General features: G+C 37.6%; 1 protein-coding gene across 2 annotated transcripts in view; it reads left to right on the top strand.

Annotated features, from left to right (window-relative positions):
* Positions 1 to 16,418, top strand: part of GSK3B (glycogen synthase kinase 3 beta) — a 207,149-nt gene extending 190,731 nt beyond the window's left edge. For both annotated transcript variants that reach the window (XM_032406632.1, XM_032406633.1), the window contains one exon: positions 11,506 to 16,418. In XM_032406632.1, coding sequence (XP_032262523.1) covers positions 11,506 to 11,573 — 68 coding nt within the window. In that variant the 3' untranslated portion in view covers positions 11,574 to 16,418. The remainder of the gene's footprint in view (positions 1 to 11,505) is intronic.
* Positions 16,419 to 19,444: the final 3,026 nt, after the last annotated feature.

The following is a 19,444-nucleotide window of genomic DNA, read 5'->3' as shown; positions in this document are numbered from 1 at the left end:
TTGTTGAGCTAGTTTCTAAGAGTTTTATTAGAATTGCTTTAGACTATAAATAAAAATGAAGTTAGAAATATAATAGCACCAATTATGATTGGCAAGTTTTGGGTAATTTTAAATGATTTCCTTAGTGTGAGATACTAAATAAGTTAAAGTAAGGTTTTTGGGCAAATTGTCTGCCTAGTATAACCTGATTTTTATGTTGCTTCGATACAAGTTACAGCAGATCCCCCAAAATATTTCATTGCTATATATATATATTCTTAAAGCCATTTAAATCAGATTTCAACATGAATATGGAAAATGACATTGTAAATGTCATTGTAAAATGACATTGTAAATGTCAAATGACATTGGCCTCTGATCCTGAGAGTTTACTTTGAAGTTGAAGTACATTAGAGTATGAGGAATTTAATAGAGGAATAGTAGGCTGAGGCTAAGGACAGAATTAAAATTGAGAAAAATGCCTGCCTTGAATATCTTTTTTTTTTTTAAGATTTTATTTATTTATTTGACAGAGAGAGACACAGTGAGAGAGGGAACACAAGCAGGGTTCCCGCGGAGCAGGGAGCCCGATGTGGGGCTCGATCCCAGGACCCTGGGATCATGACCTGAGCCTAAGGCAGACGCTTAACGACTGAGCCACCCAGGTGCCCCTTGAATATCTTGATAAATAGTTACCAAAGAGAATTTCAGATAATGCTTTGAGCTTCCTAGTGGCTAAAGTAAATAAAGGAATGTTACCTGTTAAAATTTCCCATTGTTCATTAGATAAGCACCTTGATGGCTTAGGAGAAGCAAAATGTTTCTGGGCCTGCTGTTTGAGAAGTATTTCTCCCTTAGGGCTTCAGGTTTGGTACTGTAAGAGATAGATTAAATGGAGTTCCCTTTACCATTCCAACAATAAATGTAATAATGAGCCTCATATGGGTACTTTCTTAAGTGCCCCTCAGTGTGAGCCAGTGGGAAAACACCACAGTATAGTCAGGGGAGAAGTTTTCTTTGGGGCCAAAGTAGTGAGAATCAAGTATGTTACCAAACATATCTCAGGAAATGCTGATCTAGATGAAGGAATTGACTGTGTGACATTAACGGCTGCCTATATTTAAATAAATATGTATATATGCGTATATATATTTTTTAAATAAGAATTTGGCAGTGTGGGTTATATTCTTTAATACCTTAAAATATACGTGCTCTTGTCTCTCTTGGCTTCAGTTTCCTTATCCATAAAACAGGAATAGTAAATACCCACTACATAGACTTGTGAAAAGTAAGATATAAAGTGTACAAAGTACTTAGTTTGTGTTATAGTCAGAGTTCAGGTAGTGACTGCAGGTGAATTGATTACGACCTGTTGGAAGGCATTACTATATATAACAAGAACCATCACAGGTCATACTTTTTAGTTCACTAATCCCACTTTGGGAGATCTTAACTTTAGGATACTTCTAATAGAAGACAGAAAGCTACCATGTACGGAGATAGAAATAGGAATAATTATATAATAACAAAAAGGAGAGCCAGTCTGATCTGAATGGTCAACAGGAAGAAATTGTTTCGATACATTATGAAATTTCCATCTTTATGTAATCGTAAAAAAATCAATTATGTAGCTTATAGACATTTGTAGAAATATTCACGAGATCTTATGTACCATGTTGGTAACTGCCAAAATGAATGTTTGCATGTGGATAGGGACAAGATAAAAATATACAAAAATTAAAGCAGTTGTGTTAAATTAGTGGGTATGGATGTTGACTTTTTTTTCTCAAAAACTCTCATACTCTTTCTAAATTGTTTTTAAAAAGTACCTCAGTATCAGAAGGCATTATATTTGATCATGGCTCTGATGAGAAACTCTTGAAAATTACATATGCTGTTCTTAGTCCATAAAGTATAATTTTACATATGTATAATATATCATTTTAGTATATAACTTTAGTATATATGATATATAATTTTAACATATATATGTTTTTTAATATATATGCAAGTTTTATATATATATAAATTCTGATTTTCTCCACACCCCCAACAGATCCTTTTATTTACTCCATTTGGGAGACCATTCACCTAAACTATTTAGAGTAATAAATCTTGAGAAATTAAAGTTTTACTGATCAAATATGAACCACTTTAGAGATCATGTGGTCCAATGCCACGTGAATTAAGTGTGAGATGTGGTAGGGAATTTCAACTAGAGCAGTTTTCTCTTTATGTTTTGTAGATCAGTCTTCTGGGTAAGGTTTCTTTCAGTGCAATGGTTCTGCTATTAAATTTAAAACACACTGATTTCAGCTCATGTTTCTTACTGTCTGCTGAGAAGAAGCCATCTATCCCATGCTTATGTATATTCAGTAACTGGAAGCTCATTACTGTAAAAATAAACACATTCCATCTTTGTATCATTCTGTTAGAAAGTTTATCCTTTTTTCACCCTGAAATTTGTCCCCCTATACAGTGATCCTATTCTGGGGTTACACACAAAAGTCCTTCAAATTTTAATGATGGCTAACTGCCTTCCATATTAATGGGGGTTTCAAATCCTAATCCTCAGTATGTTCTAAGTGTCAGGATGTTGGGTTTTCTATACAATTATATATCATCTACACATTTCATAAACATAACAGTTTTTTGCCTCTAAGCAACTAATAAAACATATCAAACAGTACAAGGCAGGGCCTACTTAGAGATGTTTTTGCCTTTTCCCAAGTTACTGGTAGAGTAAGTTAAATGTTACTAGGCAAGGCTTACTAGAGATGATTCTTCTGGTGATTTCTGAGTGATTGTTTACCCCTCTTGTTTGCTTAGCTACAGACCAACCTTACAGTGTTCATTTGTATAATAATATTTTGAAAAACTTTGTAAAATGCTTTGTTGTTATGAAAATTTTCAAGAAAGTTTTTCCATCCATAAGGTAACTGTCAAAAATGGAAATTAAACTTTTTTTTTTAAGACTTAGGGAAATTTCTAATGTCTACTGTTTGTCCACTGTGAGTTTCTGTAATCCATTTTAGAATTTGTTTCTTGGACTTTAGATTCTGGGTTTAAAGACATTTAAAATGTGTAGATTGCCCTCACCTTCCTTGGGCTGCATTTTGTTTATTAGGATTTTTGTTATATCCTTTCCAGGTTGAAACCCCTTCTAACAGAAAAGGGAATCATGATAGGAGTTGGACAAGGTCTGTCTTCTCTTTTTACCTGGTCAGGGGGTTTAACTTTTTTTGACCTTGCTTTGAAAACATTATGCTGTTTTAAACCAAATCTGGCCTGTTCTTAGAGGTTCACATTATTTTCTATTCTTCCTTAAATATGTGCCCTTCTTGTTAAAGTTATCTGTATTTAAAATGATGAGCTTGTCAGAGAAAACCCTTTTAATTGGTTTCTTTGGTTCTTCTCCCTTTACTTTGCATTGAGATTATTTGCAATTGCTTGGTCAGAGTTTTTTTTTCTAATTTTCTATTTCTTACCAGTTTTGAGCTCCTTTTGAAGACTGTAGCCACAAAATCATACCTATTATCCCCTGAACTTTTTGAAATCCATTTTACTGAAGTCATGGCTCAGATTAGGCAGGGCCCGTGGTTCCCTTTACTTACTACTACAGTTATTTTTACCCCAGAGTTCCTGTCACCTACATCCCCAGCCAATTCTTTCTAGTTGGGCAGAATTAAACCCAGAATAATTTCTCCCATTGTTTGTTTCCACTAATTTTGAGAGTTGAAATGTTAAACAAATTAAGTCCATTGGATCAAATACTTTGTAAAATCACAGTTACTGTCCTTTTATCCCCTCCCCAAGTACTATTATCCTTTGCCTCTTTGCCACTGTACAGTGTGCTTTGGGAAAGCTGTATCCATATCTTGTCTGGTTTTAGAATCTGCAGGGTATTACCCTCAAGTGTTCCTTTTCCTAACCCTTTCTTTCTGTTGTCTCTTTATCTTAACCCAAATATATATGGAATTTCTAAAGATATGTAGCTTTTAAAAATGGGGATTTTTTTCTATTAAAAACATAATATATAGTTATTTTGGAAAATAAAAGTCTCCCATATTCTCAATTCTAAAGATAATGAAAGGTAACGTCATTTTATATTTTACTCTGTATATGAATAGGCAGAGAGACATGCCTTTTTTTTTATGGGCCCTGCTTTTCAGGGGATGGGGGTATATGACTATGCTGTGCATCCTAAGCCTGTACCATAATTTATTTAACTTAATTTCTTAGACATTTGTATTGTATCTCAGTCTTTAGAAGTATAATTGCCAAGTCACAAGATAATAAAATTTTTTTTAAGATTTTGATATATATCAAATTGCCTTCCAAAAGGCTTGTCCCAGTTTATGGCAGTGCACATATTTTTCCATTTCTCCATTACCTTAACATTAGCCGGCCCAGAGTGGGAGTGGGGAAGGTGCCGTATGCATGTGTGCACATATATTTTTAGGTATTACCAACTTGGTGGCCAAAGAATGTGGGTCTTTTTTAGGTACAGTGCTATACCCATTTCTTCCTTTTGGCTCTGTGTTTGAAATACAGACTTCCATCCACATATGCCAATTTGACAGACTCACACCAATGAGGATGTATCTATCCTGAGTTAAGATTTCAAGTTTGCTTGGCAAGTTTTGTATGTAGGTACCTAAAAGTCAAGCCAGCTTAGTCATTATTTTCCTCAAAGCAGCGTTAAGTATCACTTCAAGGAAATTGTTTCTTCTTATTCAAAACATGTTTTCTCCTATTGAGTCAAAATTTTTACCTGAACTTCTCCCCCTCCAGAAGTAATGTAAAATCATCTTGATTAAGTTGATAAATGTTCTATCAAACATTCTTCTAGATGTTCTTCAAATGTTCCTCAGTTCCTTGCCTGAAGTCACCTCTGATACTCATATGCCTTTTCTTATTCTCTGTTCCTAAATTAGATCTTTTAACTTAAAAGGTGAAAATGTTTCCTGTGTCCTCATGGCCTTTAATTACCTACCCTAAACGACCAACCCTCCTAATTAAAATGTGCTCTATCCCTGAGCCCAGAGCACCTAAGATCTCTCCTCTGCTGGCAGATAAGATATAAGGTCTTATTGACAAGCCCTCCAACTTTGTTAGTTTTTTGGTTGGCTCCCTGGCATCTGAATTGCAGTTCTATTTTTGAAATGACTGAAGCCACTTCGGTGTCTTGTGTCACACCTTTTCCTCAGAAAAATAAGAAAAGAGAGGTAATGATGCTTTGCTGAGGAGGGGTCACCCTCACTCTCCCTCATTATTATACACCCCAAATTGTCAAAGTCATAGTAGACATTATAAAAACGAAAACTGAGTCCTTCTCTTTATAGATGACTTTCACTTCGTTAATGTAGAATATGATTTCAATTTAAATGTAAGTGTAGGGTATACACTTGATTCTCTGTGAAAAAAATGATTTTGTTTGTTCCTGTGTCAGTTAATAACACTAATAACGGAAACATAGTTTTTTTGTTTGTTTGTTTTCAAGGTTTAAGGGTTTCATTTTATTTTATTTTTATTATGTTATGTAAATCACCATACATTACATCATTAATTTTTGATGTAGTGTACCACGATTCATTATTTGCGTATAACACCCAGTGCTCCATGCAGAACGTGCCCTCTTTAATAGTTTTTTAATAAAGATATTTCCACTTGGAACAGCTTGAATAGGAACTTCCTGAGTATAAACAGCATATCCCAGGCTGTCAAAATTTTATCTTGTAGTGGAGTTGACCTGTCATGAGACATTTGTAACTATTATAGAATGAGATAATAGTAAATAGAAACACGTGAAATGGGCTCAGAGAGCTTAAAGGAAATAAGGAAATAAAAGTATACTTAAAGTTAACCAACTATATTTATAAAACTACATGTAAGATATGAAAAGGATTTGATATCTGCAGTATGCTTTTACTAATCTGCCAGTAATAAAAATATTTAAAAATTTAAGGATTTTGTAGCTTTTGAGAACTTGAAATGTATTTATGATAAATAGGGAACAAAGTTTTTATTTGTATTTAATTTCAGTTAAATTTAAGTAACCATATATAATTAGCAGCCACTCTATGAGAGAGTATAGATAGAACATTTCCATCATTGCTGCTGGGCCAAACAGTGAACACTTGTATCACTCACTTAAAAGGCTTTATCTTTTAGATAGATCCATAGTTGCAGAATACTGATTCATGGTAGCAGAACGTTTGGAACCCCAGCCTCTTATGTTTACTCACTGTGCTTTCCTCTCAGCCTGTTTTCTTATTTGCTCCTCTCTTTTTATTTAAACACTTTGGCAACAGTTTATAAATGTGGGACCTTCTATTCACTCTCCTTCCCTCCCCATTGGCACGTTTGATTAAACACATTTGGAGGGAGAATGGACAGGACTACAACTTTTGGTTTATGACCTGAGCAACTAGGTGGGGCATTTTCCTCAGTCTTGAGACAGCTGCTCAACAAATCCATGACTCACTTATCTACAGTGAGTCAACTCTTACAGATCTCTGAGAATCTAGGAGGTGGGGGAGAAACTATGGGTCCAATCCTAAAATGTCTGTGTATCATATATGGAATTTTACACATCAAAATTTTCTCTAGGACAAAAATTGCAGCCTCGTGGATTCTATTGGGAACCTGATACCTTAGGGGGCTTCACCCTTGGCTTCACTATGGGGTTGCCCTACTTGTCATTTTTACCTCTGAAGTTACACAGAATAAAATTGGTTTCAGTAAATACATCTACAGATTCCCTTTGCCATATCCAGCACAAAAGCCATAGAACCATAGACTCTTCTTAGAATTAGAGGAAAAACAAGTGATCACCTGATGCAATTTTCCTTGTCTTTTGTATATTTTATTAGGAACATACCTACATATCTTATAGAGGGAGTTGGTCAGGGATGCTCTCATGAGCTTGTGGGCATAAATTCTACCTGGCATTTAACTTATATGACCTATATATATGTTTAAGATACTCCAAAATTTAGCAGTTTAAAACAAGAATAAACTTTTATTATCTCACATAGTTTATGTGGGTCAGGAATTAGAAGCAGCCTAACTGGATGGTTCTAGGTCAGGGTCTTTTATGAGGTTATAGTCAAATGTCAGCTAGTGCTGCAGACATTGGAAAGTTTACCTGGGGCTGGAAGATCTGCTTCCAGGATGACTCATTTACGTGCTTAGTGAATCAGTCCTGGCTGCAAGAGGCCTCAGTCCCTTACCATTTTTGTACCTCTCCATGGGGCCACTTAAGTGTCTCACATTGTGGCAGCTGGTTTTCCCTGGACCAACTGATCTTAGAAAGAGGACAAGGTAGAAGCCACAGAATCTTTTATGTCCTAACCCTGAAAGTCATACACCATTGTCTCTGCAAATACCCTGTTGGTTACATAGGTCAGCCCTATTACTGGGGGAAGGGACTACATTAGGGCATGGACACCCAAGAGACATGACTCATCGGGGCCATCTTGGAAAGGGGCTACGACAGTGTATAAGAATGATCTTATGCCTTGGTCCCTCAAAGCTGATTATTCTCTCTGCTCCCCTTCAAGTCCATCTTTGGTTGATTGGTTGCCTGGTTCTGAAATAGCATCAGTAGGATGGTAATGGGCATTGGTTTCTAGGAAGCTTGGAAGTCAGTGAAATATCACCTCTGTAGTTGTTTGCAAAACACTTGTATCTCTGCATACCCCATACAGACTGTTTGAGAATTAGGAAATAAAATAACTGTACTTTTAATTCTTCTTATTATAAATTCACAGATCTGTTTTAATGTAGTAACCCTTTTAGACAATAGAAATAGGCTTCTATAAATCATAGTGGATTAGGTAGGAGTTAGGTCTGAATTAAAGTCCCCTTAAGCTCTTTTCTTCCTTTGCTAGGAAATCTTTTCTGCTGTACCTTGTAGTACCCATAAAGGCCATCATTCTCTTCCTCTAATATCTCTGTGCTCAGTTCTCCCATTTGTTAGCTCTGCAACCATGGGCACATTGCTTAATTTCTTTGTGCCTCTATTTTCCCATTTGCAAACGGGGGCAATCATTGTATCTATTTCTTGGAGTTGCTCTATGGGCATGCAATGTACTTAGTATGATGTCTAGCACATTGGTAAGCATTCAGATGTTAACAGTTGCTGCCACTGACATTATGGTAGTGATGATGTTATTGCACTCACACTAAACTATACATTTATGTATTTTTTGATGTCTCTTTTGCCTTTCCAGTTATTGAACAATTACTATAACCCAGGTACTGTACTAAGCCCTTCCTAGGCCTTATTTCATAGGCACGTGGTACTATCTCCATTTTACAGATGAAGAAATTGAGGCGTAGAGAGGTTAAATAACTTGTTCCAGTGTCACATAGCTATTAAATGGTACAGTTGGTTCTCATACTCAGTGTTTGTGGAGTTGGATTAGATTGAAGAAAGATACATCGTGAATTTCAGGATAGCATCTCAAGACTAAAAATGAGACTGTACAGTCTTTGGTTATTCATAGTTGAATTGGATGCTTTATAATCAAAAGATGTTAGCTGATCCTTTAAACCATAATGCCAAGTAGCACTATGGTTTTTTGTTGTTGCTGTTGTTATTTTTCATCTTTTTTTTTTTGCATTTTTTAAATTTTATGTTAATGTATGTTAATCACCATACATTACATCATTAGTTTTTGATGTAGTGTTCCATGATTCATTGTTTGCATATAACACCCAGTGCTCCATTCAGTACGTGCCCTCTTTAATACCCATCACCGGGCTAACCCATCCCCCCACCCCCCTCCCCAGTAGCATCACTTTTACCAGTATGAATGTAAAGGGAAGGGAATGCAGGAGATAGGAACAAAATGAATTGTGCTGCTTTTAAGGAGTTACTGTTTAAATATTTGAGAAGAAATATTATAGAAATTATAGTAAACATCCAAATCCAGTGACAGTTTTTAATTAATGTAACATTTTTATTATAAAAAGCCCATATTAATTCAACTATGTAAAATAAGTTTACAGAATTGGTGGTAGGAGTAAAGTAAGTATGTACCAAGAAGAACTTACGAAATGTAGTTTTATTCGGTCAGTAAGCCGGGTGTTCTGGGGGAGCTACTCTTGAGTTTGTAGAGCTTTACATTTTCTTTGTTGTGGGTTTCTCCTCCCTGTACTTTGTCTGCCTCTGAAAAACAGATCTCTGTTCTTTTTCTTACAAAGGACATATATAATTTGGTTTTAAATGTAATTTGTTGCAGTAGGCAAAGGTTTTTTGTTTCTGTTTCTGTTTGGTGAATGAATACAGTGCTGTGACTTTAGCTTTCAAGGATATTTGTAATCAAAATATTTAGCTGTTAAAATTTTACTTAACAGGGGATATGGAGATAATTCAGAGGAAAAAAATATGAAATCATTAAATTACAAACCTGAGGAGCCTAAGTGTCTTCAAATTTTATTACTCAGAAGTTGAATTTGTTTCTTCAAATTCATGCACACAATAGGATTTTGCTAAAGAGTAAATTAACATAGTGAACTGGATGGCTATGTAAACGAACCTTAGTGGGTGTCCTCCAGTGTAGCTGCCACCTGCCATGCCTGTCATGGTCAAGCAGGTAAATTCCTCATGATTGGAAGACCAGAACATGAAAGTTGTACCTGTCCTCTTCACATACGAAAAGTGAGAGAGAAGTACTATTTGATGATGATCATGCATAGGTTCTGAGTGTCGTCCAGCGCATGGGAAGTGCTACAATAAGTTTGGATTTGTGAGGATCATTATCATTCTGAAATAGCTCTGCAGCCTTGCAGGCTTTTTCTAGACTTGTTTTTAAATCAGCCTGTGCTTGAATTATGAAAATGATTGTTTTTCTTGAGAAAGGCTTACAGGAACATGTGACCTGGACAGAAATTGATGGTATCATTGTTGACAGAATTTGGGTGGTCATTGAAGAGTAAAATTCCCGCTACGAAGGGCATATTTAAGAAAGACCAGGAGTCGTGAATGAAGTATTAGACATAGTTATGTAGTGATTATTGGAAAAGGCATGTATCTGCCTTTGGAGAAAAGTTCTGTGTCATATACCTTGCCACCTGTCCCATGGGTCTGACCCTGACCCTGATACTGTAATGTTCACACTTATCTTCATGAAAACAGGATTAGAAACAGCTATAAGTGTTTTGAAGGAAATTAAATGAATTAAACATAACCAGTCAAAGTGAGAGATATAAACATTTCTTCCCCAAAGGCTGAGTTAAATGTATATAAGGGCAGATTATTTTGAGGGCAGGAAAATCGGGAACTTAGAAAAGAAGTGTGGTTTTTATAGAGTGGCCATTGGAATGATAAACTGAACAGCTAATCCTTAAGTAAAGAGTTCCTCTGTGTCCTTGGGGTCTTTTGTTCTTGCTCTAATTAAAAAATTCAAACAAAAAAGATCCAAAGACAAATGTTGCATTCAGCCATGACAGTTGTTTACTCATTAGAGGATATAGGAGAACTTCAGTCTCTAGGGAGACAAAACTTCTGAACTTCAGAACCTGGTTTTGAACTTGTATTTTTGGTGTCACCAGCTTTGATGGTCAAGGACAGTATGACTTCCAGGAAGATGGCTCTTAGAAGTTACCCATCCCAGTCAAGCCCCTTCTCTTCTTGTTCAGGGCTCAGTATGAAGTGTTGGGGAGAAAATAGGCCCAGCAGTACGTATTAGCAGTCCACATGCATGATGACACAGGCACACGGCTGGACTAGCCAACTGAAACAGCAGTCTGTTGCCTACCTGAGATGCAGTGCTGATCCAGATGCAACTAAATGCCCACTTAAATGTTAATAGATGCTGTGAAATAATAATGGAACTTCAAAGCCGGTGGGGGGGGAGGAGAGTTAAAGTTAAAGTTACACATATTTCCAAAAGATTAGGCGAAGTAAGCTCAGTGCCAAGATATTTGACTACAAGATGCTTTATTGAATTGAGTAAGTGAATCAGTCCTGCAGTGGCTGTTTCTTTTTTGCTCATTGTCTTCCATTTCTACAAATAATGAAGAAGGACTGAACTTAGTAAGCAGTGAGGCTGATTTATGCATAGTGCTTCTGCCTCTCAGTGCTGACCCATGTTACGTTCAGTGCCTCCACCCATTTCACCCACTTAAGCAGATGGCATACCCTGGTTCGGAGTGTTGAGCAAGTTTTCCCAGCTGTGCACTGTTCACTTATTTTCAAGCGAGCCAGACTCCCAACTGAGTATTCATGCACGTACTGCTAATCCCAGCAGTAGCAGGAGTTTTGACAGAGTGGTCTCTGGCCCCAACTTACTCAAAGACGCTTATCTTCCCTGCACGAGGACCAGGCCAAGACATGGACTCAGCTCTAAGCAGAAAGACATTCAGATTTCATAGTGTTGGCCATATTTAAAACAACCTTTTCAGATACAGCTTGGAAGACCACACAGCTCACAGTCTGCAGTTGAGGCAGTATACTTGTCTCGTTGGGGTATTAAAGCATTGCTCATGCTCTCTCTCGGGACTTCTGATTCGCAGATGCTAATGCCGGAGACCGTGGACAGACCAACAACGCTGCTTCTGCATCAGCTTCCAACTCCACCTGAATAGCCCCGAGCAGCCAGTTGCACAGGAAGAACCGCCAGTTACTTGAGTGTCACTCAGCAACACTGGTCACGTTTGGAAAGAAAATTAAAAAGAGAAAAAAACCTGCTCATTTTAGTGTTCAGATTTTTTTATTATTATTGTTGTTCTTATTTAACCTTGTAAAATATCTATAAATACAAACCAATTTCATTGTATTCTCACTTTGAGGGAGATCCAGGGGGTGGGAGGGGTTGTGGGGAGGGGAAAGCGGAGCACTAGAACACACAATCTCTCTCCCACGACAATCTTTTTTTATCAAAAGTCTGCTGTTGTATACTTTAAAAACAGGACTCCTGCCTCGTGCCCCTTCCACAAAAGAAGACGACTTTGTTCTGTGCTGAAGTTTTTTTTGAACTTTGTTTTCTTTTAAAGTCAAGTGTAAGACTTTGGTATAGTGCACAGCTTGAAATTGGTTGGGAGCTTAGCAGGTGTAACTCAATGGGGACTTCAGTGTCACTTGTCAAATTCATCCATATCCTCGGGTATTTGAAGACTTGCCTTTGGTATGTTGGGGGCAGGTGTGGTAGACAAACAAGGAAATGTGTATCATTTGTATGTAACCCAGGGAGGTCAATAAAGTTTGAAGATTCTTAATTGACTTTGATAAGGTTTTGTTTTGCTCTTAATCAGTGCTAGTGGTGAAGAAACTTAAATTGGAGGCTGTCAAAGGAGGAGCATGCGTGCTCTGAGGGTGGATCTTTGTTTGCCTGACCAAAGGTTCTCTGCAAATCTTAGTACAGTTTTAAACTGGTGACCAGAAGACTGAAAAGGATTTGAGCCAGTCATTCTGGCTGCAGAGGTCAAAAGCTGATGAACCTGGAGGAAGGGGACAGGCCAAGAGCAGATCTCACCACTGTGAATGAATTTGTCCAGATTTGTTTCTAAAGTTGCTTCCCTTGGAAAGATACACTTGAGAGGACATTGTAGTTAAATAATGTGAACTGTAACAGTCTACTGGTTTATTTTTCATATTTTTAATTACAAACTGAGCTTGCAGAAATTGCCACATTCTGCACATAGTTCTGATTTTAAATCCAAATCTAGAATCTGTATTTAATTTCAGCTTTTTTTTAACCTCATGCTTTTAAAACTTTATTTATTGATGTATGTCAGACCATTGTGATTTTAGATGGTAGGAATATTAAGAACTACACATCAAAATGGTATAAACAGTCACGTGTACCTGCTGACTTTATAGGAAAGCTGATTATATAAATGTGTGTATGTATATATGTTATATATACATAGATTCAATACTGCCTTTTATTTTTGTTTTTGTCCACAATATCAAAATCAACTGGTTGAAGCATGAGAAGAATGTTTCCCCCCACACCCAGTTAAGAGTTTTTGTTTCTGTTTTCTTTGTGTATCAGTGAATGGTGTAAGACTCAGTTTCTGTTTTTGAAGAAAAAGCAATATTCCTTGGAAAGCAAAGAGGATTGAAGGATTATGTTTGCAGTGAGGAAATAGATTTTCACAACTAGTTTGTTTTATACTTTTAAGGTTGACATCTTTGTGGGCCTTATATACTCTAAAATGAACCTTAGTCACCTTGGTGCTTATGGGCCATTACTTGACCTACGAATCTTTAAGGCACAATCAGTTGTACTTTACATTTAAAGATCACTTGAGTGATGGCCGCCTTTCCCTTCTACCCACTCTTCCCTCCACACTTTCCAAGGTTAGTTGATAACTCTAGGGCTGTAGAGCTGAGCCCTCGGTCACGTGTAACCTCCCTTCCCCTTCCTCATTGCCACCTTAGGTCGTGTTAGGGGTCTTGCCCTCCCGGTGGTTTGGAAGTGGAGTCTCTTGGCAGCCCTCAACGCAGGTCCCGGTACCCTGTCCTGCTTCTTTACCAAGTGTGTGCGACTCTCCAAGAGAGTCCTACTGCCTGCTGAAGTGAACCAATACCCAGAAGGGCAACTGTGAGCCATCTTAGTTTTCACTCACTGGTTAGCTAAGCTCTTAGGCCACAAAAGGGGTTTCTCAAACCTCTGGTTATATCCGAGTTCGTGAGAAAGGAAACACACTCAGTCAAACCAAATCGAACAAATTGACCTTTACATTTCATAATGCGCTTCTGAGAGCTGATTAAGCTTTGAAAGAAGTCTGAATCAGAGTATTTGGCCGGGTAATTCCTAAAGGGAATGGCTTTGGTAGACCATTTTCAGAAAGGATTTATAAAAAAGCTGAACAGCAGGTCTATGACAGAGAAATGGACCTGCTTCCACACCAAACTGCCCGGCCAAACATTTGGACACAGACACTACTCTGGACTTGGTATATTTGCTGGAGTCCATAAAAATCTGTGCTTGTTTTAGGAAACACTCCCCCCTCTTTTGCCCCCATAAACGGGGTAAGAGAAGAAGAGAGAAAAGTCAGATGCTTTTCTCTCATTCCTGTGTGTGTGTGTGTGAGGGCTGAGGTGTATGATTTTTCTTTCTCAAGGATCATGGCGGTATCACAGAACTCTTTTATACAAGTGAGATCCAGGTCTCTGAATATCTTTTTGTAAATAATAATAATAATAATAATAATAAAAAGCTCCTCACCAAATTCAAGCTTGTACATTATATTTTCTTTCAATGTTTTTAAATTTAAGTTTTATTGTTTTGTATGTAAATATGTGGACCCAGGAACTGTTAATTAATGAGCAAAAAGTTACTGTTCAGGGCAGTGATTCTGTTTAATAATCAGACAAAATGTAGACGAGCTTTTTAAAGCCATATAGTTTTAACTCTGTACAGTAGGTACCGGCTGTATTATTGTAACAATAACTCTAGCGATGTATAGTGTATCTATATAGTTTGGAGTGCCTTCGCTGCCATGTGTTTGTTTTCTGTTTTTGTTTTTCATTTTTCAAATTTTAATTGGTTTTTCTATCCGTGTCTCCCTGTCCTACCCCTTTCCCTTTGAAATAATAACTCACGCCTGACAGTGTCTTTGCCCCTTCCACAGTTAATTTCAGTGATACCATGCTCAGGAGTGGAAAGAGGAAACCGTGTTCATGATCTCACTTCATTTAAGCCCTGCCTTTGTTTTGGTTCTGAGCAGCTGTTTCCTCCTCAGTCAGTAGCAGTGACCGGTTTCATTTCATACTTAGTCCATCCAGGGACTTTGTGTCGTGCCAGGGAGCCCTAGAGCTGGAAGAGACCGAATAGATTTGAGTTTGCTCATCTCCTCCCCAAGTCCCAACCATGGGTCTTACAGACAGCAGATTCCAGGAGCCTTCCATGCTCTCTCCCCCTTATCCACTTCCTTCCCAAATGAAAGACAGTTGGTTTTTATAAATCCAGGTTTCTTAATAGTATCAGGTTCTGCTCCATCAGTGGCCTACAGTGCTCTAGTGCAGTTACTAGCGGTTACTGCGCCGAGTGCTGCCGAGCCGAGAGGACCGTCGTGTTAACAAGGGAACTCAGCCCATCCCCTCCCTCCTGCCCCCTCGACCCCTGTTCAGTGAAATGTCATTTTCATTTCCTTCTTTAAAAATAAGTTTAATTCTTACTGTGTGCCCATCATGAAGGCCTTTTTTGAAAGAAAAAAATCAAAACCATTTGTTTTGCCTCCAAGTACTCCATATAAGATGTCTTGAGTAGAAGAAAAAAACAAACTTTACCAAACCAAAGGTTGCTATTTTTGAAACATCGTGTGTTCATTCCAGCAAGGCAGAAGACTGCACCTTCTTTCCAGTGACATGTTGTGTCCGTTTTATAAGTCCTCTTAATTTTTAGACACATATTTTTGGTTTGTGTTTTAACAAAGCCTGCCTAACCAGTCATATTGTCTGCACCAATACAAAGGTTTCTGAGAGGACTATTGTATTCTCTATCCCTGTGGATATAAAGACACTGGCGTATCATTTCTTTTTCCCTTTCCTGTTTAAGGGATTTAACTTTGGAATCTTCCAAAGGAAGCTTGGCCAATGCCAGATCCCCAGGAGTTTTGGGGGTTTTTTCCTTTGTTTTAAACCAAAATTGTATCTGATTTCTATTGTTCATGTTAGTGATCATCTAATCACAGAGCTGAACACTTTCTCCCCTACATAGAAAAATAAACTAAGCATGCTTTACAATATTCTGGTAGAAACCTGAGCCACTGAAAATATGACAACTAGAAGCAGAGTAGAGTTCCAGACTAAGGTCTACATTTGAGAGGCTTTGAAAGTAATCCCTGGGGTTTGGATTATTTTCACAAGGGTTACGACGTTTTATTCCAAGTTTGTTGCTCCGTTTTGCACCTCTGCAATAAAAGCAAAATGACAACCAGTACATAAGGGGTTAGCTTGACAAAGTAGACTTCCTTGTGTTCATTTTTAAGTTTTTTTTTTTCTTACTGTATCTGTCTACAGGCAGATACAGATAAATGTATGAAAATGTGCTTGCCTGTAAAATTTGCATTTATAAATGTGTTGCCGATGGATCACTTGGGCCTGTACACATACCAATTAGCGTGACCACTTCCATCTTAAAAACAAATCTAAACAAAATTTATTATATATATATATATATATATAAAGGACTGTGGGTTGTATACAAACTATTGCAAACACTTGTGCAAATCTGTCTTGATATAAAGGAAAAGCAAAATCTGTATAACATTATTACTACTTGAATGCCTCTGTGACTGATTTTTTTTTTCATTTTAAATATAAACTTTTTTGTGAAAAGTATGCTCAATGTTTTTTTTCCCTTCCCCCATTCCCTTGTAAATACATTTCGTTCTATGTGACTTGGTTTGGAAATAGTTAACTGGTACTGTAATTTGCATTAAATAAAAAGTAGGTTAGCCTGGAAATGAAATTAAAATTCACAAGTGTGTGGTCTTTATTTCAGTACCCAACCCTCTTTTCTTTACCCTATTTTGCTACTGCAATATGTAGTCACGTCACCATCTCCGTTCCTCCAATTAGAGAAACATGGATCTTTATTATGAAATCAAGATATGAACACCAGTTCTCGTTCTTTAAATGATCTTACTCCATTGTATAGCCCCAAGAGGTGCAGCTTCCATCTTGGAAACCTTTGGATTTGATGTAGAGGAAGCTTTGCAGACACTGCTTTGAAAAGAAAGAAAATGTCCTTGAAAGGGACAAATTTTTTAAAACGTGTATAAGCTGCTGTCTTTGATTACTGTGTTCATGGTTTGGTGTAGCTGTATTTTCTTTTAACTTTCATCCCATTAGTAATGGTCTTTGGGAGTATCTGTAAAATATATGAACACCACAAACCATGGGGTTGTACCTCCCAGGTAACCAACACATGTTGTGTTTGAATCTGCTCATTTCCAATACTGGATGATGTATGTAAACATGTTATGTCTCTTAGTGCAAAAAGAAACATCATTTTTTTAGGGCTGGCTCACTCTGTCAGGCCTAATCTAAAGGCTAGATATAAAGTCATGTGACTGCTGCTTCAATAAAAACAAATTTATATTGGATAAAGTCTGCTCCTCTGTTTATTTGCTCATTTTATTTATTGTGGCGGTGGGGTTGGCTAATATTTGAAAAATAGTTAAACATGTTTACCAGTTGCAGGGGGTTGGGGGGAAGGAGAGAACAATGCAAACATAAAGATAGCGCTTGTGGGATGGGCCTCCTGATGGCACTGAAGTGCATTTGTTTGGGATTCACTACTGTTATATTTCCTGCCCTATTTGAGTTGCAGTTGAGCAAGATACCCTTTTAACTGAAAGCCTGAAAGACTGCATTTTTAGTTTTGAAGGTCTTCCAAAAAGTACCGACCAACCTGTCCTTTGGATCACATTTCAGGAGAACAGTGGTAGTGGAGGCCATTTCATAGGTGTTCTAGAAATAGTGAGGAAAGGGAGGGGTCAGATTGCAGAGCTCTTCATGGAGAAGTTTGTGAAAGGAAGTGACCCAGAGTGATGATACGGCCACCCATTTCTCAGGTGTAAAATACTCTGCTCACCAGCACCTTCAGACTTAGGAGCACTGTGGGCACGTTAAGGGAACGTGTCCGGAAGAAACGGAAGCTGCTGTGTAACATGGCACGATGAGGCCCACAAGTTGTCAGAAGCTGGGAAGGGATGGCCAATCCAATGTCTGTTTCTCTTTACATCTTCTTCTCTAGAAAGGAGAGGCCACCCCAGCCTTCCCACAAGAAAACTTGTTGATGTCAATGCTTCCATTGGATCCTTAATGTCTGGGCCAGATAGAGATTGGCTGTTGAGTGTCTCTGGCTAATGAGGGGGCCAGAAGGCAAGCAGTACTTACTTAGAAGGGCTTTTCTCCTGAGCTTTGCAGACGGACTCCATCCTCACCTGAGACAAGACCTAGAAAATGCACAGCAGCCACAGAGATGCCTAGAAACTGACAGTTCTGTATGTTCAAAGGCTCAGAAAAGGGAGTAATGGAGCAATCCAAACGTTTGAGAGGAGCAAAGTGGAATCTGGCTCCTAGCCCTATAAAGTCAAGCTCCACAAAGCTATTGAAGTATCGTGTGTGAGCAATTTGGTGTATCTCACCTTGAATCTTAACTACACTTGGACTACAATAATTTTTGTATGGTATAGAAATCCTCTGTACATATCAATTCAGCTACGCAGGTATTTTTAAAATCAATACCAGGACATGGGAGTTTACATCCCATCTTAATTTTGGCTTTACTGTAGCCTATATTTAACAACAATTTTGGGCTCTTGAATGAATAGCACATTCAAAATTATTTCAATGGGGAAGAGGGGATGCATATGATTTATGAATACAGTTGAATAAAATTCCTATTTCCCAATGAGTGTAATGAGACAAAATTTCTGGGAACAAAATTTGTATTCACTGTATTTGGAGAGAGGAGCTCTTTTTTCCCCTCAGTTTCTTTTCTAAAAATGAGTGTGTTCTATATCCTTAATGCAGAAGAGGCTGGTAAATCTGGGGAGATGGCAAGGAATATGTTTGCTTGCTTTGATTTATAATGTCAACAATTTCTTATGTTCTCAAAGTTTGGCCTGCTTTTTGTAAAATGGTAAAAGCTAAAGTGTCTGTTCCTTAAAATTCAGTTAACTTGCAGCTTCATTTGCCTCAAAACATTAGACATTTAAAATTAATTCAATTACTAACTACATTTTTAATTTTGGTATATATATACACCAACACATATACCATATTGTGGGGTGTATCATTTTTATATGGATTTTTATATGGGATAATTTTATGAGCAAACCAAGTTAAAATTTTTGTTTTTACACCAACAGCCATCAGATGTGTAAAGGGCAATAGTAAAACAAGTAGTGAAGAAATAGATACGTATATTATATAATAATATTTCTATTTTCCCACCCCCACATTTCTTTTTTTCCCCAGAAAAGAAGGCAAAAAAAGGTTTAAATTTCTAGCCAAAAATTAATTATTTAAATCCTCTTGCCTTGATCCGACACTAAACTCATGAACATATTTGCTAAGTCTTGTCCTTAGGTGTAGAATGCCTTATGTCATATTAGTCAAAATTTAATTTGCACCAAAGGCAAAACATTTTTACTCAAAATGGCTATAAACAAAGCAACCATTGTCATTTTCTTTAGCTTTCAAAATAGATGTGTGAACAGGAAGATACAGTGCATGCATAGCTAGCATGTTTATTAACTGCCTCTCAACACAACCTCATCGCAGAGAGCACCCCAGTGTTCCAGCCTCGGGGGCAAACCCAAGCCCCAGGTCAGACGTGGAGCAGACCTGCACTAAGTCACACACATGTGCACACAGCCAGTTAGTGCCCTTCCTCCCACGAACACATGTTCCAGAGATCCCTCACTTGGTCCCTCAGGAAGCCCACACAGCTCAGCGTTCACAGGAAGAAATTCCTTGTGCTTCTTATGG

Source organism: Phoca vitulina, unplaced genomic scaffold (assembly GCF_004348235.1).
Source record: "Phoca vitulina isolate PV1807 unplaced genomic scaffold, GSC_HSeal_1.0 scaffold8, whole genome shotgun sequence".
Classification (NCBI taxonomy): Eukaryota; Metazoa; Chordata; class Mammalia; order Carnivora; family Phocidae; genus Phoca; species Phoca vitulina.
The sequence above is the reverse complement of the archived record's forward strand: the minus strand, read 5'-3'. Positions and strand labels throughout refer to the sequence as shown.